The sequence below is a fragment of the Cherax quadricarinatus genome, chromosome 15 (assembly GCF_038502225.1).
Source record: "Cherax quadricarinatus isolate ZL_2023a chromosome 15, ASM3850222v1, whole genome shotgun sequence".
Lineage (NCBI taxonomy): Eukaryota > Metazoa > Arthropoda > Malacostraca > Decapoda > Parastacidae > Cherax > Cherax quadricarinatus.
The window spans coordinates 13,854,889-13,878,902 of record NC_091306.1 but is presented as its reverse complement, the minus strand read 5'-3'; the positions used below and the strand labels follow the sequence as shown (position 1 = coordinate 13,878,902).

Below are 24,014 nucleotides of genomic sequence, written 5' to 3'. Positions count from 1 at the left end.
ACTAGGGACAGTCACGACACTTCCTATTATGAATTGAGGCCTATATTGATCCTTAGGCCGCCGTGAACGCCAGTTTCCTCATTCCCGGTTTTCTCAGCCTCCTCACCCATTCAAAACACTCCCGCCACCCCTTGCCCCAGCTCAACCCCCCATCCCCCTGCACATCTGCGCAGGCTCAGCGGGAACCCAGCTGGTTCCATTAAAAATGCAAATACATTTTGACCCAAATCAACACATTAAACACTCATTAGGCACTATAGTTTCGGAAATTAAATAATTTCCACAATTGTTGTTGTTATTATCAAAACTAACCGCTAAACCCACAAGAGTCATACAGCTTAATGAGAGTAACTCTCAACAATGTTCATTTCGGTGTCCCATGAGGCATGATTGGTTCATTGGAGTATTATGGGATATTCATTTTATACAAAACACAATTACACATTTTATTTACAAATTGAAGAGAATCCTTATCGCTTACTAAAGTTCACCGTACATAAGAAAACTGAGAGATATTTTTGGTTAAAATATATAAAATAGTACCTGTACCTGCCTTGAATGTCAGATAAATACAGAAAATGAAAGAAAACATACAACAGAAAATGTTGCAGAGAATAATTGAGGAATAACTCATGTTTAAATATACAGATTCACATTATCCAAACAGCTTAAACAATTACTTTCAATCTTCTAATGCTAGCTTTAGTTTAACTCTGAACTTCTTGTCAACCTCCATGAGAGCCATGGTGACTGGCCGCATGACGGGGTTGTGCTTCGCAAACCTGAAGATGCCATTGTCGCTTGGCATGGAGATTTCCACTGTAGCTTCCTCTATTTTGTCTATTTTGGGGTCTGGAGGCAATACTGGCATACCTAGTGGCGAGCGTAAAGGAGATCTAGGAGGAAAATCACGAGGGAGGGGAAGAGGAGGGGGAGAAGACATCGAGCTGGAGGTACTGGTTAATGTTATAGTTGGAGGTGTGTTTTCGGAAGTTGCGTTAAGTCTACAGGAGGGTGAGGCTCTCCTATTAAATGAACATACAATGTGCTCAGGGGTAGGCCGAAGATTTGATGGGTAGTGGCCCAGCGTCTTGAATTTTGCATGATTTCCCGAGGAGACTTTCGGGAAAGTTTTGGAAGGGAATTCTTTCAGGTTCTGCGAGTCATTATTATGTGGCTTGGGCGACTTGTCAAACAACTGAAATGGCTCAGATGAAGGACAAACAATCTTATCTGGTAGTATGTATGAGGGATAATCGGGTTCTGTGTAGAAATAGGCGTCATCCTGAGGGCATGTTGGTGCCCTCCGAAGAGGCGGGCCGTTGGATATACGTGCAACAGGTTTCTTTATGTAACTTGATGTTTCGAAGCTGTCGGTGGGGACTGCGGGTTGACTGCTACTGGACTGGTATCTTGAAGCTCTCGGCTTTGCTGGGACGCGTTCTCTGTGTATCCCTGAGAGGGTAGGAGAACAGGGAGGTAAGGAGTGATGACTCGAAGGTGAGGGTGTTGCACTCGGGTCTTCCCGAGAATGGCGTAACTGGAAGAGGCAAAACACTCACCATCAGGTCCTTACCACCATGAGGATGCAACACTTACCATGCATGCAAGCGGGTCACATGAAGAGTCATCTATTATCCTCTCCCCAGAGAAGAACAGATAAATAAAATTATGCACATTCTTAAACAGATAAGATTTTTTTTTATGTTAAGTTTTAGAAAGGTTAAATAAGGATCCTATGGTAAGTTCAGTGCAAAATATACAAATGAAGAAATATTCGGGTGAAGCCATGCAAGTAACAACCCATGCAAGTAACATCCCATGCAAGTAACAACAAATGCTAGTAACAACCCATGCTAGTAACAACCCATGATAGTAACAACACATGATAGTAACAACCAACGCAAGTAACACCCCATGCAAGTAAGAACACATGCTAGTAAGTAAGTAAGTAAGTAAGTAAATTTATTCAGGTATACACAAATACAGTTACATAGAATTATCATACATAGCAGCATATGTGTAGAGAACCTAGGATAACCCAAAAAAGTCAGACAGAGTGACTTATTTCCATTGGGGTCCTTTTACCTTATTATTATAATATAAAGGTTATAATATTTTCTTATTATTCTACAATGAAGATAACATCTTATTATCATACTAAAAAGACTATCTACTACACGAGGGTCATTAAGACTATCTACAATACGAGGGTCATTACTAGGGATAAGGTAAAATTTTCACGTATTTTAGCTAAAAAATAGAAAATCATTCCCCTCCCTTTCTGTAGCTTCATTCATCAGACACTTTTTGGCAGTCTTCTTGAACTGGTTCATGCTATGACTGGCTTTGACATGTGCGGGTAGTCTGTTCCATTCCTTTATTGCTGTACAATAAAAGGTGTTTGACGCCTGGTCACTGACTGTGGGTACTACAAAGTTGTGCTCTCTCCCCCTAGTACTATGATTGCTTTGGTTCCCAACCTTGACAAAATTGACAGCAAGATATTCTGGACACTGTTCGTGAGCAATTTTATAAACATGATTTAGCTTCAGTTGTTTTACTATGTCTTCAACATTCAGCATATCCAACTGCTGTAATTCATCCTGGCCTACATGTTCTCTTGGTCCCAGCCCCAGGATGAATCTTACGATTTTGTTCTGGGTGATTTGCAGTCTATCTTTCAGTTTTTTTTGTGAAGGCAGAGTACCATGAAGAGCAAGCGTAATCCATATGGCATTGTATAAGGGCTAGACATAGGGTCCTGCGAGCCTCAGTAGGTAGACACTGTGCTTGTCTATACAGGAACTTCAGTCTGGCATTCGCTTTCTTTACTACACTGTTCCCTATCAATTCTCCTGACATGCATGAGTCAAAGGGGATTCCCAGATATTTTACTGATGAAACCAAAGTGATGGACTCCCCATTACACTGAACATTAAAATTATTTACCCTTCTCAGTTTATGTTTCGTTCCAAAGAGAATGACTTCAGTTTTCCCGAGGTGTAATGATAGTTTGTTGTCTACTAACCATTTGCTGCAGGACTCCAGTTCCAGTGTTAAAACATTAGCAATATCTTGTGGGTCTTTACCTGTCACTAACAGAGCACTGTCATCTGCATACAGTAGGAGTTTGCACTTGACACTGATAGGCATATCATTGACATAACATAAGAATAATAAGGGACCCAGAATACTACCTTGGGGAACTCCACATGTTATCGGCTGGGGTTCTGATTCCGTTTTGTTGATTTTGACTATTTGTCTCCTGTTGCTAAGGTAGGACTTAAACCAGTCTACAGAACCTATACCGATAGCTTGAAGTTTATTACATAATATATTGTGGTTGACAGTATCGAAGGCCTTTTGCAGGTCTAAGGTTACCATACCTATGAGGTTCCCTTTTGACATTTCAGTTCTCAGGTAATCCATCAGATTAATAAGGGAGGTATCGGTTGAGTAGGATCTTCTAAAGCCCGATTGATAGCTATGGAGAATGCTGTTGTCATTAAGATACTTAACTACTTGAGAATACACCGCCCTCTCCAGAATTTTAGATATTATACGTAGTATACTAACAGGTCTATAGTTGCTTACATCAGACCTATTATTTTTCTTGAAGATAGGAGTAACTCTGGCCTCCTTGAACCCCTCCGGTACGGTATTAGTGGTGATTGATAGATTTATTATGTGAGCAATAGGGATTGACAGTTCAGAAGCACCATCTTTTAGGAACTTAGACGGGATGTTGTCAGGGCCTGTGCTCTTAGTTGGGTTTAACCTGCTTAGTTCTTTTTGAATGAAGTCATGAGATACACTTACTAGTTGACAACTGTTTGGGGTTACCCCTTTATTGGTATAGTATGTTTGAAACTTATCAGAGTCTGTGTTAAAGGTATTTGATGCAGCTGGTAGTTTACTTACTAGTGTTGATGCAACAGATGTGTAGTAGGAATTAAAGCAATTTGCCTCCTTAGATGTTTCGTGGCATACCTCATTATCGATAGTGAGTACTATGTTAGACCTATCCACTGGCTTATGGCTATACCCCAACTGTTTTAGTTGTTGCCAGAGCTTTCTGGGGTTATGCTTATACCCATGCAAGTAACAACCCATGATAGTAACAACCCATGCAAGTTACATCCCATGCTAGTAACAACCCATGCAAGTAACAACCCATGCTAGTAACAACCCATGCAAGTAACAACCCATGAAGTAACAACTCATGCAAGTAACAACCCATGTTAATAGCAACCCATGCAAGTAACAACCCATGCAACAACCCATGTAAGTAACAACCCAGGCTAGTAACAACCCATGCTAGTAACAACCCATGCAAGTAACAACCCATGCAAGTAACAACCTATGCTAGTAACAGCCCATGCTAGTAACAACCCATGCAAGTAACAACCCATACTATTAAAAAACTATCCTAGTAACAACCCATGCTAGTAACAACCCATGCAAGTAACAACCAATGCATGTAACAACTCATGCTAGTAACAACCCATGCGAGTGACCCATGCTGGTAACAATCCATGATAGTAACAACCCATGCAAGTAACAACTCATGCAAGTAACAACCCATGCTAGTAACAACCCATGCTAGTAACAACCCATGTTAGTAACAGTTCATCTTAATAACAACCCATGTTAGTAACAAACCATGCTAGTAACAACCCATGAAGTAACAACCCATGCAAGTAACCCATGCTGGTAACAATCCATGATAGTAACAGCCCATGCAAGTAACAACAAACGCTAGTAACAATCCATGCAAGTAACAACCCATGCTAGTAACTCATGCAAGTAACAACCCATGCTAGTAACAGCCCGTGCAGGTAACAACCCATGCAAGCAACAACCCATGTAGTAACAATCCATGTTAGTAACAACCCATGCTAGTAACAGCCCATGTTAGTAGCAATCCATGTTAGTAACAACCCATGTTAGTAATAACTCATGTAATAGCCCATGCAAGTAACAACCGATGTTAGTAACAACTTATGCTAATAACCCAAGTAAGCATAACAACTATGTAAGTAACAACCCATGCAAGTAGCAACCCATGCAAGTAACAACCCATGTTAGTAATAGCCCATGTAAGTGACAACCCATGCAAAAACCCATCTTAATAACAGCCCGTAAGTAACAACCCATGTTAATAACAAACCATGTAAATAACAATCCATACAAGTAACAACCTATGTTAGTAACGACCCATAAAACTAACATCCCATGTAAATAAAATCCCAGGTAAGTAACAACCCATGCAAGTAACAACCATGTAACAACCCATGTAAGTAACTACCTATGTTACCTGGAGTATACCTGGAGAGGGTTTCGGGGGTCAACGCCCCCGCGGCTCGGTCTGAGACCAGGCCTCGTGGTGGATCAAGGTCTAATCAACCAGGCTGTTACTGCTGGCCACATGCAAACTGACGTACGAAACATAGCCCGGCTGATCAGATAGTGACTTTAGGTGCCTGTCTAGTGCCTTCTTGAAGACAGCCAGAGGTCTATTGGTAATTCCCCTTATGTATGCTGGGAGGCAGTTGAACAGTCTTGGGCCCCTGACACTTATTGTGTAGTCTGTCAGTGTCCTCGTGGCGCCCCTGCTTTTCAATTGGGGAATGTTACATCTCGTGCAGAGTCTTTTGATTTCATAGGGAGTGATTTTCGTGTGCAAGTTTGTTACTAATCCCTCTAGGATTTTCCAAGTGTATATTATCATATATCTCTCTCGCCTACGTTTCGGGGAATACAAATCAAGGGCCTTCAGCCGTTCTCAGTACTTTAGGTGCCTTATCGTACTTAGGTGTGCCGTGAAAGTTCTTTGTACACTCTCCAGGTCAGCAATTTCACCTGCCTTGAAGGGGGCAGTTAATGCACAGCAGTATTCCAGCCTAGAGAGAACAAGCGATTTGAAGAGGATCATCATGAGACTGGGGTGCCTAGTTTTCAAAATTCTCGTTATCCATCCTATCATTTTCTTAGCAGATGCGGTAGATACATTGTTGTGGTCGTTGAAGGCGAGATGTTAGTAACAACCCATACAACTAACAACCCACGTTAGTAACAACCCATGTAACTAACAACACATGTAAATAACATCCCATGTAAGTAACAACCCATGTAACAACCAATGTAAATAGCAACCCAAGTAACAACCCGTGAAAATAACAACCCATACAACTAACATCCCATGTTAGTAACATTCCATGTTAGTAACAACCCATGCAGCTAACAACCCATGTTAGTAACAACCCATGTAAATAACCCATATAACTAACATCCCATGTCAGTAACATCCCAGGTAAGTAACAACCTATGAAAGTAACCCATGTAAGTAACAACTCATGTAAATAACCCATATAACTTACATCCCATGTCAGTAACATCCCAGGTAAGTAACAGCCTATGAAAGTAACCCATGTAAGTAACAATCCATGTTAGTGACAACCCATGTTAGTAACAATCCATGCAAGTAACACCACATGTAAGTAACAATCCGTGCAAGTAACACCACATGTAAGAAACAGTCCATTCAAGTAACACTACATGTAAGTAACAATTCATGCAAGTAACACAACATATAAGTAACAATCCAGGCAAGTAACAATCCATGCAAGTAACACCACGTATAAGTAACAATCCAGGCAAGTAACAATCCATGCAAGTAACACCACGTATAAGTAACAATCCATGCAAGTAACACCACGTATAAGTAACAATCCAGGCAAGTAACAATCCATGAAAGTAACACCACGTATAAGTAACAATTTATGTAAGTAACAATAGATGCAAGAAACAATCCATGCAAGTAACAATCCATGCAAGTAACAATCCATGCAAGTAACAATCCATGCAAGTAACACCATGTATAAGTAACAATCCAGGCAAGTAACAATCCATGCAAGTAACACCACGTATAAGTAACAATCCATGCAAGTAACAATCCATGCAAGTAACAATCCATGCAAGTAGCACCACGTATAAGTAACAATCCATGCAAGTAACAATCCATGCAAGTAACAATCCATGAAAGTAACACCACGTATAAGTAACAATCCATGCAAGTAACACCACGTATAAGTAACAATCCAGGCAAGTAACAATCCCTGAAAGTAACACCACGTATAAGTAACAATTTATGTAAGTAACAATAGATGCAAGTAACAATCCATGCAAGTAACAATCCATGCAAGTAACACCATGTATAAGTAACAATCCAGGCAAGTAACAATCCATGCAAGTAACACCACGTATAAGTAACAATCCATGCAAGTAACAATCCATGCAAGTAGCACCACGTATAAGTAACAATCCATGCAAGTAACAATCCATGCAAGTAGCACCACGTATAAGTAACAATCCATGCAAGTAACAATCCATGCAAGTAGCACCACGTATAAGTAACAATCCATGCAAGTAACAATCCATGCAAGTAACAATCCATGCAAGTAAAAATCCATGCAAGTAACACCACGTATAAGTAACAATCCATGCAAGTAACACCACGTATAAGTAACAATCCATGCAAGTAAGAATCCATGCAAGTAACAATCCATGCAAGTAACACCACGTATAAGTAACAATCCATGCAAGTAAGAATCCATGCAAGTAACAATCCATGCAAGTAACACCACGTATAAGTAACAATCCATGCAAGTAAGAATCCATGCAAGTAACAATCCATGCAAGTAACACCACGTATAAGTAACAATCCATGCAAGTAAGAATCCATGCAAGTAACAATCCATGCAAGTAACACCACGTATAAGTAACAATCCATGCAACACCCCACGTAAGTAGCAACCAATGAAAGAAACTTTTTTTCCTAACGCCTCAAATACTCACAAGAACTTTGTTGACCTTGGAGGAGAACTTGCAAATTTAGACTTTTGTTGATAAACATGTGTTAAACATTTGACTTGCAAAAGATATCTAATTTCTGAAAAAAGTTCAGCATCAAAAATGTTAAGAAAGTCAGAAGTCAAAGAAAAAAGTGGGAAATAATACAGTTGAAGAAAGACACAGTAAACCGCGTTTCACGTTCTTGTGGTGAACTTTTGTTATTGTTTTACCAAGAATATATTAAAACTATTATTGGTTATTCACACCTGCAGTTTTTGGGTGGAAAATGTGAAGAGTGATGAAGAAAAAAGGGGTATCAAAATCAGTATTGAATCCCGTAATTAGAATTCGTTGAATCAGTAAGAAATTAAAACAGAGGACTGACCTATAGCAATTTTCGTAATGAAAATAGAATATGTTACAGACATATAATGTGACACGAATACAATCACGAACTGACAGTATGATAATATATATATTTTGTTTTCATAAAAAATGAGACTATAATGAATTAGTAAAAAAACAAATCGATGCAACAGTTCAAGTCTAATATTATGTTTTATATTAAAAATTAGTTTAAGTATCTTTACCTATGTGATGGCATGTATATATATATATATATATATATATATATATATATATATATATATATATATATATATATATATATATTGCTGGTTTTCTTTTTCTGTCTCATAAACACGCTAAGATAACAGGGATATCTTGCTACTCCTACTTACACTTTGGTCACACTTCACAGACACGCACATGCATATATATATATATACATACATCTAGGTTTTTCTCCTTTTTCTAAATAGCTCTTGTTCTTTTTTATTTCTTTCTATTGTCCATGGGGAAGTGGAAAAGAATCTTTCCTCCGTAAGCCATGCGTGTCGTATGAGGCGACTAAAATGCCGGGAGCAATGGGCTAGTAACCCCTTCTCCTGTATACATTTACTAAAAAAGAGAAGAAGAAAAACTTTATAAAACTGGGTTGCTTAAATGTGCGTGGATGTAGTGCGGATGACAAGAAACAGATGATTGCTGATGTTATGAATGAAAAGAAGTTGGATGTCCTGGCCCTAAGCGAAACAAAGCTGAAGGGGGTAGGAGAGTTTCAGTGGGGGGAAATAAATGGGATTAAATCTGGAGTATCTGAGAGAGTTAGAGCAAAGGAAGGGGTAGCAGTAATGTTAAATGATCAGTTATGGAAGGAGAAAAGAGAATATGAATGTGTAAATTCAAGAATTATGTGGATTAAAGTAAAGGTTGGATGCGAGAAGTGGGTCATAATAAGCGTGTATGCACCTGGAGAAGAGAGAAATGCAGAGGAGAGAGAGAGATTTTGGGAGATGTTAAGTGAATGTATAGGAGCCTTTGAACCAAATGAGAGAGTAATTGTGGTAGGGGACCTGAATGCTAAAGTAGGAGAAACCTTTAGAGAGGGTGTGGTAGGTAAGTTTGGGGTGCCAGGTGTAAATGATAATGGGAGCCCTTTGATTGAACTTTGTATAGAAAGGGGTTTAGTTATAGGTAATACATATTTTAAGAAAAAGAGGATAAATAAGTATACACGATATGATGTAGGGCGAAATGACAGTAGTTTGTTGGATTATGTATTGGTAGATAAAAGACTGTTGAGTAGACTTCAGGATGTACATGTTTATAGAGGGGCCACAGATATATCAGATCACTTTCTAGTTGTAGCTACACTGAGAGTAAAAGGTAGATGGGATACAAGGAGAATAGAAGCATCAGGGAAGAGAGAGGTGAAGGTTTATAAACTAAAAGAGGAGGCAGTTAGGGTAAGATATAAACAGCTATTGGAGGATAGATGGGCTAATGAGAGCATAGGCAATGGGGTCGAAGAGGTATGGGCTAGGTTTAAAAATGTAGTGTTAGAGTGTTCAGCAGAAGTTTGTGGTTACAGGAAAGTGGGTGCAGGAGGGAAGAGGAGCGATTGGTGGAATGATGATGTAAAGAGAGTAGTAAGGGAGAAAAAGTTAGCATATGAGAAGTTTTTACAAAGTAGAAGTGATGCAAGGAGGGAAGAGTATATGGAGAAAAAGAGAGAAGTTAAGAGAGTGGTGAAGCAATGTAAAAAGAGAGCAAATGAGAGAGTGGGTGAGATGTTATCAACAAATTTTGTTGAAAATAAGAAAAAGTTTTGGAGTGAGATTAACAAGTTAAGAAAGCCTAGAGAACAAATGGATTTGTCAGTTAAAAAATAGGAGAGGAGAGTTATTAAATGGAGAGTTAGAGGTATTGGGAAGATGGAGGGAATATTTTGGGGAATTGTTAAATGTTGATGAAGATAGGGAAGCTGTGATTTCGTGTATAGGGCAAGGAGGAATAACATCTTGTAGGAGTGAGGAAGAGCCAGTTGTGAGTGTGGGGGAAGTTCGTGAGGCAGTAGGTAAAATGAAAGGGGGTAAGGCAGCCGGGATTGATGGGATAAAGATAGAAATGTTAAAAGCAGGTGGGGATATAGTTTTGGAGTGGTTGGTGCAATTATTTAATAAATGTATGGAAGAGGGTAAGGTACCTAGGGATTGGCAGAGAGCATGCATAGTTCCTTTGTATAAAGGCAAAGGGGATAAAAGAGAGTGCAAAAATTATAGGGGGATAAGTCTGTTGAGTGTACCTGGTAAGGTGTATGGTAGAGTTATAATTGAAAGAATTAAGAGTAAGACGGAGAATAGGATAGCAGATGAACAAGGAGGCTTTAGGAAAGGTAGGGGGTGTGTGGACCAGGTGTTTACAGTGAAACATATAAGTGAACAGTATTTAGATAAGGCTAAAGAGGTCTTTGTGGCATTTATGGATTTGGAAAAGGCGTATGACAGGGTGGATAGGGGGGCAATGTGGCAGATGTTGCAAGTGTATGGTGTAGGAGGTAGGTTACTGAAAGCAGTGAAGAGTTTTTACGAGGATAGTGAGGCTCAAGTTAGAGTATGTAGGAAAGAGGGAAATTTTTTCCCAGTAAAGGTAGGCCTTAGACAAGGATGTGTGATGTCACCGTGGTTGTTTAATATATTTATAGATGGGGTTGTAAGAGAAGTAAATGCGAGGGTCTTGGCAAGAGGCGTGGAGTTAAAAGATAAAGAATCACACACAAAATGGGAGTTGTCACAGCTGCTCTTTGCTGATGACACTGTGCTCTTGGGAGATTCTGAAGAGAAGTTGCAGAGATTGGTGGATGAATTTGGTAGGGTGTGCAAAAGAAGAAAATTAAAGGTGAATACAGGAAAGAGTAAGGTTATGAGGATAACAAAAAGATTAGGTGATGAAAGATTGAATATCAGATTGGAGGGAGAGAGTATGGAGGAGGTGAACGTATTCAGATATTTGGGAGTGGACGTGTCAGCGGATGGGTCTATGAAAGATGAGGTGAATCATAGAATTGATGAGGGAAAAAGAGTGAGTGGTGCACTTAGGAGTCTGTGGAGACAAAGAACTTTGTCCTTGGAGGCAAAGAGGGGAATGTATGAGAGTATAGTTTTACCAACGCTCTTATATGGGTGTGAAGCGTGGGTGATGAATGTTGCAGCGAGGAGAAGGCTGGAGGCAGTGGAGATGTCATGTCTGAGGGCAATGTGTGGTGTGAATATAATGCAGAGAAGTCGTAGTTTGGAAGTTAGGAGGAGGTGCGGGATTACCAAAACTGTTGTCCAGAGGGCTGAGGAAGGGTTGTTGAGGTGGTTCGGACATGTAGAGAGAATGGAGCGAAACAGAATGACTTCAAGAGTGTATCAGTCTGTAGTGGAAGGAAGGCGGGGTAGGGGTCGGCCTAGGAAGGGTTGGAGGGAGGGGGTAAAGGAGGTTTTGTGTGCGAGGGGCTTGGACTTCCAGCAGGCATGCGTGAGCGTGTTTGATAGGAGTGAATGGAGACAAATGGTTTTTAATACTTGACGTGCTGTTGGAGTGTGAGCAAAGTAACATTTATGAAGGGATTCAGGGAAACCGGCAGGCCGGACTTGAGTCCTGGAGATGGGAAGTACAGTGCCTGCACTCTGAAGGAGGGGTGTTAATGTTGCAGTTTAAAAACTGTAGTGTAAAGCACCCTTCTGGCAAGACAGTGATGGAGTGAATGATGGTGAAAGTTTTTCTTTTTCGGGCCACCCTGCCTTGGTGGGAATCGGCCAGTGTGATAATAAAAAAAAAAATAATAAAATATATATATATAAAAGAATGAAAAGATGGGGTGGTAGGGGAAGTAGAATATTCAAACGGCTTCAGATATATATATATATATATATATATATATATATATATATATATATATATATATATATATATATATATATATATATGCAGGACAAGCCACGGGGGGAGGTGAGAAATCTTTAGCACAAGCACTTTAACACTTCTCAGTGCCTCATCAGGAGCTGTGCAATGTTGCAAGGGAGCAACCAAAGCAGGTTGGTTGCTCCCTTGCAACATTGCACAGCTCCTGATGACGCACTGAGAAGTGTGAAAGTACTTGAGCTAAAGATTTCACCCTCCCCCGTAATTTGTCCTGCATAGTTAAGATCGCCCGTCTGCGATTGATTGTTTATATATATATATATATATATATATATATATATATATATATATATATATATATATATATATATATATATCAGTAATAGTACCGGTTCCTAGCAACCAGTTACCAGTAACCAGTGTACCAGTAGATGACTCACTACCAACCGTCTGTGTGAATCATTGACTGTATTCATATTGCTGCTGACCATAGCAGGATTTCAAACACCCTCACCCGTAGGCACTATGGGTCAGTCGTAGTAGGCAGAAGAGAGAGACAGGTCGGTTGTTGGCGCTTTCCATACTTCCCGTTATATATTATACGTACTACCAGCCTTCGTGAGTATTCTTACCCCATCCACGTATCGAAAACCCACATGACATACATATATATGTGTATATATATATATATATATATATATATATATATATATATATATATATATATATATATATATATATATATATATATATATATATATATACGTGTGTGTGTGTGTGTGTGTGTGTGTGTGTGTGTGTGTGTGTGTGTGTGTGTGTGTGTGTGTGTGTGTGTGTGTGTGTGTGTGTGTGTGTGTTTGTGTGTGTGTTTGTGTGTGTGTGTGTGTGTGTGTGTGTGTGTGTGTTTGTGTGTGTGTGTGTGTGTGTGTGTGTATGTGTGTGTGTGTGTGTGTGTGTGTGTGTGTGTGTGTGTGTATGTACTCACCTATTTGTACTCACCTATTTGTGGTTGCAGGGGTCGAGTCCTAGCTCCTGGCCCCGCCTCTTCACCGGTTGCTACTAGACCCTCTCTCTCCCCGCTCCATGAGCTTTATCAAACCTCGTCTTAAAACTGTGTATGGTTCCTGCCTCCACTACGTCATTTTCTAGGCTATTCCACTGCCTTACAACTCTATGACTGAAGAAATACTTCCTACTATCTCTCTGACTCATTTGTGTCTTCAACTTCCAATTGTGGCCTCTTGTTTCTGTGTCCCCTCCCTGGAACATCCTGTCCTTGTCCACCTTGTCTATTCCACGCAGTATTTTATATGTCGTTATCATGTCTCCCCTGACCCTCCTGTCCTCCAGTGTCGTCAGGCCGATTTCCCTTAATCTTTCTTCATAGGACATTCCCCTTAGCTCTGGAACTAACCTTGTTGCAAACCTTTGTACTTTCTCTAGTTTCTTGACGTGCTTTATCAAGTGCGGGTTCCAAACAGGTGCTGCATACTCCAGTATGGGCCTGACATACACGGTGTACAGTGTCTTGAATGATTCCTTACTAAGGTGTCGGAATGCTGTTCTCAGGTTTGCCAGGCGCCCATATGCTGCAGAAGTTATCTGATTGATGTGTGCTTCCGGAGACATGCTCGATGTTATACTCACCCCAAGATCTTTCTCCTTGAGTGAGGTTTGCAGTCTTTGGCCACCTAGCCTATACTCTGTCTGTGGTCTTCTGTGCCCTTCCCCTATCTTCATGACTTTGCATTTGGCAGGATTAAATTCGAGAAGCCATTTGCTGGACCAGGTGTCCAGTCTGTCCAGGTCTCTTTGAAGTCCTGCCTGGTCCTCATCAGATTTAATTCTCCTCATTAACTTCACATCATCTGCAAACAGGGACACTTCTGAGTCTAACCCTTCCGTCATGTCGTTCACATATACCAAAAATAGCACTGGTCCTAGGACCGACCCCTGTGGGACCCCGCTCGTCACAGGTGCCCACTGTGATACATCATTACGTACCATGACTCGTTGTTGCCTCCCTGTCAGGTATTCTCTGATCCAGTGCAGTGCCCTTCCTGTTATATGCGCCTGATGCTCTAGCTTCTGCACTAATCTCTTGTGAGGAACTGTGTCAAAGGCCTTCTTGCAGTCCAAGAAGATGCAATCAACCCACCCCTCTCTCTCTTGTCTTACTTCTGTTATTTTATCGTAAAACTCCAGAAGGTTTGTGACACAGGATTTGCCTTCCGTGAATCCGTGCTGGTTGGCATTTATACTCCTGTTCCGTTCCAGGTGCTCCACCACTCTCCTCCTGATAATCTTCTCCATAATTTTGCATACTATACACGTCAATGACACAGGTCTATAGTTTAGTGCCTCTTTTCTGTCTCCTTTTTTGAAAATGGGAACTACATTTGCCGTCTTCCATACCTCAGGTAGTTGCCCGGTTTCCAGGGATGTGTTGAAGATTGTGGTAAGTGGTACGCACAACATATCTGCTCCCTCTCTAAGGACCCATGGAGAGATGTTGTCCGGTCCCATTGCCTTTGAGGTATCGATGTCCCTTAGCAGTTTCTTCACCTCCTCCTCATCTGTATGTATGTCGTCCAACACTTGTTGGTGTATTCCTTGTTGGTGTCCCCATCTGGTCTGTCCCCCCAGAGTCCTTCCTGTCTCTACTGTAAATACTTCTTTAAATCTCGTGTTGAGCTCCTCACATACCTCTTGATCGTTTCTTGTGAGTTCTCCACCTTCTTTCCTCAGCCTTATCACCTGGTCCTTGACTGTTGTCTTCCTCCTAATGTGGCTATACAGCAGTTTCGGGTCAGATTTGACTTTCGATGCTATGTCGTTTTCATACTGTCGCTGGGCCTCCCTCCTTATCTGCGCATACTCGTTTCTGGCTCTTCTACTAATCTCCTTGTTTTCCTGGGTCCTATGCCTCCTGTACCTTTTCCATTCTCTGTTGCACTTAGTTTTTGCCTCCCTACACCTTCGGGTAAACCAAGGACTCGTTTTGGTCTTCCTATTATTTCTGTTTCCCTTGGGAACAAAACTTTCCTCTGCCTCCTTGCACTTTGTTGCCACATATTCCATCATCTCGTTTACTGATTTTCCTACCATTTCTCTGTCCCACTGAACCTCCTGCAGGAAGTTTCTCATACCTGTGTAGTCCCCCCTTTTATAGTTTGGCCTGTCCCCTTCAGTTCCTGTTACCTTCTCCACTTGTAACTCTACTATATAGTCAAAACTCAGAACCACATGATCGCTAGCTCCAAGGGGCCTCTCGTAAGTGATGTCCTCGATGTCTGAACTGCTCAGGGTGAACACAAGATCCAGTCTTGCTGGCTCATCCTCCCCTCTCTCTCTGGTTGTGTCCCTGACATGTTGATGCATGAGGTTTTCAAGTACCACATCCATCATCTTGGCTCTCCATGTTTCGGGACCCCCATGTGGCTCCAAGTTTTCCCAGTCGATCTCCCTGTGGTTGAAATCGCCCATTACCAGTAACTTTGCTCTGCTCGAGTGAGCTCTTCTTGCCACCTCAGCCAGTGTGTCCACCATCACCCTGTTGTTTTCTTCGTACTCCTCTCTTGGCCTCCTGCAGTTCTGTGGTGGGTTATACATCACTCCAATGACTACTTTATGTTCTCCGGACTGAATTGTACCTACAATGTAGTCTCTTTCTCCAATCATGTCCATGCCTTCCATTTCCTCAAATCCCCATTGGTGTTTTATGAGCAGTGCAACCCCTCCTCCCCCTCTACTCCTTCTATCTTTCCTCAGGATCTGATATCCTGTTGGGAAGATTGTGTCTGTTATTGTCTCAGCGAGTTTTGTTTCTGTGACTGCTATGATGTCTGGGGATTTTTCACTGATTCTTTCATTCCACTCCTCATGTTTATTCGTTATTCCATCCGCGTTTGTGTACCAAACCTTTAGTTTCTTTTCTATCACTGTGGTCATGCAAGTATATTGGGGTTGGGGGAGCGAGAGCCTTGGTGGGGGCCTATATGGGGCTGTGGTGTAGGTGGGGTATGTGTTGGTGGGGGTGGGGTCAGAATGCCCATAAGGGACAGCTGTTGGGGTGAGGTGTGTGTGTGTGTGTGTGTGTGTGTGTGTGTGTGTGTGTGTGTGTGTGTGTGTGTGTGTGTGTGTGTGTGTGTGTGTGTGTGTGTGTGTGTGTGTGTGTTTGTGTGTGTGTGTGTGTGTGTGTGTGTGTGTACTCACCTATTTGCGGTTGCAGGGGTCGAAATTCAGCTCCTGGAGCGCCTCTTCACTGATCGCTAATAGGTCCTCTCTCTCCCTGCTCCATGAGCTTTATCATACCTCGTCTTAAAACTATGTATGGTTCCTGCCTCCAGTGTACTCACCTATTTGTGGTTGCAGGGGTCGAGTCTTAGCTCCTGGTGTGTGTGTATGTGTGTGTGTGTTCGTGCGGTTCAGCAAATTACGGAGTATAGAGTATAGAGAGTATATTGAGTATAGGTTGTAGAAATAAATAGACAAAAACATTACCTATTTTAAGTATCAGCCGCACCAATCTGTAACACGTACATGAGCCTTTGTTAGGTTGGTGGACAAGTAAGAAGAAAGATGAGTATTTGAGATATAAATAATGTGGAGAATACTGAGTTTGATGAGGTGAGAGTAGTGGAACAGACACATGAGCAGAGTGATGAAGATGTGAGAAAGTAGAGATGAGTGATGGAGTAATAAAAAGGAAAGGAGGATGTTACTAACCTTAGAGCGTAAACAACAATAAAGTAGGAACATGAAGCTCACGCCCACAGCAACACCGCCCACGCTCACTGCTATATACAACCAGTTCGCTGTGGAAGAAAAGTGTGTAGGTGAAGTGGTCTTCCACAATTTCATCTCTAAATCGATTGACTGATGTGAATTAATATTATCACTTAGAGTATGGGGCTGCAGTGAAGAAGCTTTAGTAATATATAGAGTACGGATGACAGCAGCCCTTACTTCAGCTGCTGTAGATGAGTTATGAGCAGATGGCTATCGTACACTTACAGAAGGTGGGTGGATGGGACAAAATCCTAAGAAAATTTATAAATATTTTTTTAGTGGAGGTTTTATTTTCAGTAATTTAATCATACAGAAGACTCTCGTCAAGATTTCCGATGCAATTGCGGCAAGAGAAGAGAGGCATAAATTGGTGAATGATGGTTAGTTAGTTTGTTAGGTGCAATTCCTATTAAGGTCGCAAGGCGCCTGTATACTAACGTAAGGTATACTACCATTAACATAGTAATTGAAAGAAAAACTTTGTATTTATACTGATATATACATCTCTCGCTGTAAATATATTTTGAACGGTGGTAAGCGTTCACATAATCTGTAAACAGTTGACAGAAGCATTGTTTGTGTGTTGGTGGGGATGGGGGTGAACTGTATAGTAATGGGAATGAAAAATCTCGATTAAAATTGACCATCAAGTTTAGTGCCACAATTAATTTTGCAAAATAAATGTTACTGAGACGTTCAAGTGTGAGGGAAGTACAGATCCGTCTGTGACCTCAATAATAATGTAGGAGGATATATTGCATGTTTGTTGCTTAATTCTCTTCGAGCCTGGCACTTCATGGCACTTTATGGCACTTCATGGCAACAAGAAAAGATGCATGAGTAAACCAAATATTTAAAGGTTCAGGTTGGAGCTGTAGTGTTTAATAATATAAAAACCTTTCCTGCTGAATGAGAAGTCTTAAAATTATTTTATTTCAGGACTCATTTTATTTCACTTCAGTTGATGAACTTTGTGAATCAAAACTATGATGAAATATATTTAAATGAGTTTTAGAATAACAACGAATATTAGAAATAATTTTATAACTAAACTGTTGAGTTTACTGCTTTACTGTTTACTGCATTGGTCCCTACAAGGAAGATTTGGGGGATGGTCAGTGGTACATTGGTGCTGGTAAAAGGTTCTTAATGTAAAGAAATAGAACCACTCTTTCCTTCCTCGAATCAAATCTAATCACATTATAATACCCAAGCACTGTATATAACTCTTACTGCTTAGTGCTTCCTTTTGATTATAATAATAATATTTATGTGTGAGATGTGGATTATGTAAACAGTACTTGTGACTGACGTGATCGGCTGTTTCCTACGCACATATGAAATGTTACCTTACTTTTACCTCTCAGATATTCCATTTCTGCGAGGGCGAGACTGGAGTCGACAAAGTGGCTTTCAGCAGTGTTTGTCACTGGTCATGATTCTTGCCTGGCACCACCTTGCTCTCTGTATACTGCGTGGCCCAGGGCTCACTGGAGGAGTATCGTGGCTTATCTTCCCATCATGGGTGTTTGTTCCGCTCCTTCACGAGAATATCTGGTACCAGGATGAGATAGAATAGCACCGTTTCCGGCCGATGATATGGGACATTCCTTCAGTGTCTGAAGCTGTATTTTCGACTCTCCAGAGAACCTGAGTCGTATTATGGTACCAGGAAAATTTATTTTCGTCGTGAAAAAAGAAAAAACGTAATCGTGAAGTTTTGAAAATGATTTTTGTGGGCTCATGATAAATTTAGAAACAGGAAGTTCCTACGTGTATACCAAACGAAGGTATCTTTAACCTAACTCAGTCGGGAATCCCTGTAAACAGAGCAGATTCTTTCCATCACATCACATTTGCTAGCTATCTTATTTTAACGTTTCCCTGTCAGGACGAAACGTTGTCCCAATAAAAGCTTGTTCTGCAGTGTACTTCTCTTATTCAGTGAATTCAGACTCGATACAGTCCTAGCAAAGCGAATCTTTGTCGCAGTAAAGCTTGTCCATCAACGTCTGTCTTTAGCATTACCAGAGACGTCGCTAGGGTTGGTGTCACCCGGGGCGGAATCTTGGGTGTCACCCGGGGCAGCATCTTTGGTGTCACCCCCGTGAAATTCAAGGGCGGGGGGATGGAGGGTAAACTCCAGTTACGTCACTACCGCATGATCATGTTTAGTAATGAGAACTTTTAAGGGCCATAAAATGAACAGGAGAATACTTCTCAACATAATTAATGATAAAATAAAAAATCGTAGTAATATTGAGGAAACATAAACTCAAATATCACTTTGAGTACAGCAACAGATCCTACATTTATTCGTCTTAAACAATGCCCCCCAAAATAAAAAAAATGAAAAATAAAGAAAAACATTGCAATATCAGAGAAACACTAGTTCCGATTTGACCTTGAGTCCAGGTAACATCTCAGTGAATCTGACCTTACATTTGACCTTGAGTCCAGGTAACATCTCAGTGAATCTGATCTTACATTTGACCTTGAGTCCAGGTAACATCTCAGTGAATCTGACCTTACATTTGACCTTGAGTCCAGGTAACATCTCAGTGAATCTGATCTTACATTTGACCTTGAGTCCAGGTAACATCTCAGTGAATCTGATCTTACATTTGACCTTGAGTCCAGGTAACATCACAGTGAATCTGATCTTACATTTGACCTTGAGTCCAGGTAACATCTCAGTGAATCTGACCTTACATTTGACCTTGAGTACAGGTAACATCTCAGTGAATCTGACCTTACATTTGACCTTGAGTCCAGGTAACATCTCAGTGAATCTGATCTTACATTTGACCTTGAGTACAGGTAACATCACAGTGAATCTGACCTTACATTTGACCTTGAGTCCAGGTAACATCTCAGTGAATCTGACCTTACATTTGACCTTGAGTCCAGGTAACATCTCAGTGAATCTGATCTTACATTTGACCTTGAGTCCAGGTAACATCTCAGTGAATCTGACCTTACATTTGACCTTGAGTCCAGGTAACATCTCAGTGAATCTGATCTTACATTTGACCTTGAGTCCAGGTAACATCTCAGTGAATCTGATCACATTTCCTTGCATTCAATCCTGCAAAATCATCTATCACATCATTAGAATCAATGATTTTCCCTATATAGGCCCATCCTGCCAAGTGAGTGTAAAACGGAAACCTGTAATTGTTTTACATGATGGTAGGATTGCTGGTGTCCATTTTTCTGTCTCATACACATGCAAGATTTCAGGTACGTCTTGCTATTTCTACTTACAATTAGGTCACACTACACATACATGTACAAGCATATATATACACACCCCTTTGGGTTTTCTTCTATTCTCTTTCTAGTTCTTGTTCTTGTTTATTTGCTCTTACCTCAAGGAGGCCTGGTCACAGACCGGGCCGCGGAGGCGTTGACCCCCGGAACTCTCTCCAGGTAAACTCCAGGTATATAGACTATATAGAAAATAAGGATTCTTCTCTTATGTTGGTGCAGCACTGTTTTGTGCATTAGTGTCACCTTTAGAGGCTGTATGGTGTCACCCCCTAAATGGTGTCACCCGGGGCGGCCCCCCCCCGCCCCCTCCCCCCCTTACGACGCCTCTGAGCATTACCACCTACATTTTAAAACAAACTACGGGTACCTCGTCCCCCTAAAAAATGTAAATGTTTCTTGTTAGAACCTTGTATATTGTAACCTTGTAATCCTTGACAATTCTGAAATGGAAATTAATGCAACTGTAGTCTTAGATGCCAGAATATTATTTTTTTCGGCAGCGTCGGTAAAAACTGATGTTGCAGTGACATGTGCAAGTCAGATTCCATTTCAGCATTGTTCTGCTCTCTTTACTACTGCATGTGCAAGTAGCTTAAAATTTCCGTTGATTCTAATAACTTTAGTGTTGCAATATGTGCCTGTTTGTCTTCCATGTGAAGGAGTTAGTTAACTGCAGTTGAACGAATAGAATGGTTATTAAATGATGGTTTTGTTATGTTTCGTAAAATTGGTTAACACATAATGTGGTTCATTTTCTTTAATTGTAGGAGGGTTAATTAATATTAATTTATTACACGTACACTGAGATAAAGCAATATTAAGTAGATCGCTAATACATTTGTATTGAATCCATAGGAGGCTACTCAGTGGTCTTCCTAGGCTTCATATATGGGGTAGGAATCCTATCATCGTATCTTACAATGTAGAATTTAACCTTCTGCAGGGTGAAGTTATATATACCTGTGGAAGGCCTTGATCAAATGACCAAAATCTCTACGAATTTCCACTGCTGCCATTCTGTAAATGTACAAGAGTCTGGATACGGTGACGGAGGATGGAACACTGACGAAGAAAAACATATGAATGCACAAAGCTTAGCCAAAATTAAAAAAAAAAAAAAGGTCTTCACAGAAGAAAGTGGAGAGCTACTGGAAGGCAATGCAGTCAGAGCAGACCAACTGGTACTAGAAAGCATAAACACTGCATTTTGTATCTGCTGAAGAGAGCTCCACTTGGAGTCGAAATATAAGGACCAACTGTACTTTTTCGTGTAATGAGGAAACCTTTCGTGTGGGTTACCAAGTTTTCATTCAGGTTCAATACACAAGTTTAAATTTTTACAGTAGTAAAGTAACTTACATGTAACTTTACTTAGAATAACCCAGTGAAGTCAAACATGGTGGCTTATTTCTGTTAGGGTACATATGTTACCTACTTATGTAATAAGGTATGTAAACATGTCTTATTAATTCTCTGTCCAGCGCGGGGGCGTTGACCCCCGAAACCCTCTCCAATGAGGGTTCAGTGTAGAGAAATTTCAACTACTCAGATATGGAAAACTGGAGGAAATTAAAGCTGTATCAGGGTATACAACAAATTCGAACGATACAAGAAAGCGAAAAAGTAATGTGAAGGACCTGGGAGTGATAATGTCAGAGGATCTCACCTTCAAAGACCACAACAATGTATGTACCACATCTGCTAGAAAAATGATAGGATGGGTGATGAGAACTTTCAAAACTAGGGATGCCAAGCCCATGATGCTTCTCTTCAAATCGCTGCGGGGGTCGTTGACCCCCTAAACCCTCTCCAGGTATACTCCAGGTATACATGAGTAAAATGGTAGGCACAAAAGAAAGCCATTAATTATGCAATGCATTTCAGGCAACTAATCATAAGTTTACGAACTACTTAAAAACCAGACATAACATTATCTAAAACTTGTGTAGTTAAATACAAAGATAAGATAAAACCAATATTGCAAACTAGAAATACCGCAGGAAATAGCAAACAAGAGGACTCCACTAGCAATAGTGAGGATATATTACCAAAAACAAATGGTGGGAGCTCCATTGTTGGTGCTAGGGAGGATAGAAGTAAGACAGGGAAACATGCACCAACAGGGAATACAGTCACAGAAACCCAAGGCAAACGGAAACCAAGCCTGTGCACATACTATGCACTCGGTATCTGCTGGCATGGGAAATCTGGAAAAACAGATGGGACGTGCAACTATGACCACCCTAGGAAATGCCATGCCCATATGACAACAGGAAAATGCAAACTCCCTTCCTGTAAGCTTTTTCACCCTGAACTGTGTACCTCTTCAGTACAGGAAAGACTGTGCTATAACTTAAATTGCCAGGCATACCATCTAAAGGGGACAAAAAGATACAAAACATCCAGGCCATGGGAAAACCTGGGTAGCCACAGCCACTCAAGAGGGAGAGGTTTTTTAGTGCCAGGAAGGAAAAAAAACTGGCAGGAAATGGCAGAAATCGTACACCAAATCCAGTCATTCCTGGAGTGGAACCACAGTCGATGGCCTCCACTCCAAACAAACAGATACAGATACTAATGCCGGGAAAAAAATCCCCCCCCAGTACCAACAATACCACCAGTCCGATAACATTCTTCTTTGCAAATATACAGGGTCTAAAGCCAGCAACAAACAACAAAATACCTTTCATCCGTGGACTGCTTGCAGAGGCAAAGGCAATGTTCGCGGCTTTCACTGAGACCCACATAAAGGATCACTTGGACAACGAAATATGGATCCCAGGTTACAACCTATACAGATGTGACAGAGTGAACAGGCAAAAGGATGGGGGGGTTGGCCTGTACATTGCAGAGTCACTTGTTTGCACAGAACTGCTAAATGCCTCAAATGATGTAGTGGAAGTTTTAGCAGTAAAGGTCGAGAACCAAAACCTAGTCATTGTGATAGTCTACAAGCCTCCGGATGCAACATCCCAGCAATTCCAGGAACAGCTGTTAAAAATTGACCACTGTCTGGAAAACCTTCCAGCTCCTGCACCCAACATCTTGCTCCTGGGGGATTTCAACTTAAGGCACCTAAAATGGAGGAATATAGCAAATAATATTGTTGCAGTAATAACACCAGGAGGCAGCTCTGATGAAAACTCACACTCACGCGAGCTTTTAAATCTCTGCACAAAATTCAATTTAAACCAGCAAATAATAGAGCCTACTAGACTGGAGAATACACTAGACCTCATCTTCACTAACAATGATGATCTGATAAGAAATATCACCATATCAAAAACAATATACTCAGATCACAACATAATTGAGGTTCAGTCATGTATGCGCGGAGCCCCAGACCGACATAATGAGATTAGTCACGAGGGAGCATTCACCAAATTCAACTTCAATAACAAAAACATAAAGTGGGACCAAGTAAACCAAGTCCTAACCGATATAAGCTGGGAAGATATACTAAGCAACACAGACCCAAACTTATGCCTAGAACAGATTAACTCGGTGGCACTCGATGTATGCACAAGGCTTATTCCTCTAAGAAAAAGGAGGAGTAGATGTAAAACAGAAAGAGACAGGCGCTCCCTTTACAGGCGACGGAAAAGAATAACAGAGCGGCTAAAAGAGGTCAATATATCTGAAATGCGTAGGGAGACACTGGTCAGAGAAATAGCAAGCATCGAACTTAAGCTAAAAGAATCCTTTAGGAGTCAGGAATCGCGGGAAGAACTAAAAGCCATAAATGAAATCGAAAGAAACCCAAAGTATTTCTTCTCCTATGCCAAATCAAAATCGAGAACAACGTCCAGTATTGGGCCCCTACTTAAACAAGATGGGTCCTA

At 40.9% G+C, this 24,014-nt stretch overlaps 1 protein-coding gene across 4 annotated transcripts; it reads right to left on the bottom strand.

The window, feature by feature from the left end:
- Nucleotides 1–432: 432 nt before the first annotated feature.
- LOC128692154 (uncharacterized) lies at nt 433–18,395 on the bottom strand. Of its 4 annotated transcripts, none has more exons than XM_070085166.1 (3): nt 18,254–18,395; nt 16,837–16,925; nt 433–1,540 (listed from the first exon to the last, which is right to left on the bottom strand). In XM_070085166.1, the coding sequence occupies exons 1-3, from the start codon at nt 18,273–18,275 to the stop codon at nt 683–685; spliced, it is 969 nt and encodes a 322-aa protein (XP_069941267.1). In that variant the 5' UTR covers nt 18,276–18,395; the 3' UTR covers nt 433–682. The 4 variants fall into 4 exon arrangements, 3 of the variants coding, with proteins under 3 accessions (XP_069941267.1, XP_053637200.2, XP_069941268.1); XM_053781225.2 differs by having other exon boundaries at nt 18,260–18,395; XM_070085167.1 differs by having other exon boundaries at nt 18,249–18,379.
- Between the last annotated feature and the right edge of the window lie 5,619 nt (nt 18,396–24,014).

Coding starts and splice junctions, on each gene's coding strand:
- LOC128692154 (XM_070085166.1), bottom strand. CDS start 18,275: ATGGAATATCTGAGAGGTAAAA. Junction 16,926..18,253: donor GGAATATCTGAGAGGTAAAA/GTAAGGTAACAT, acceptor TTTCTTCCACAG/CGAACTGGTTGTATATAGCA. Junction 1,541..16,836: donor ATTGTTGTTTACGCTCTAAG/GTTAGTAACATC, acceptor TGCCTCTTCCAG/TTACGCCATTCTCGGGAAGA.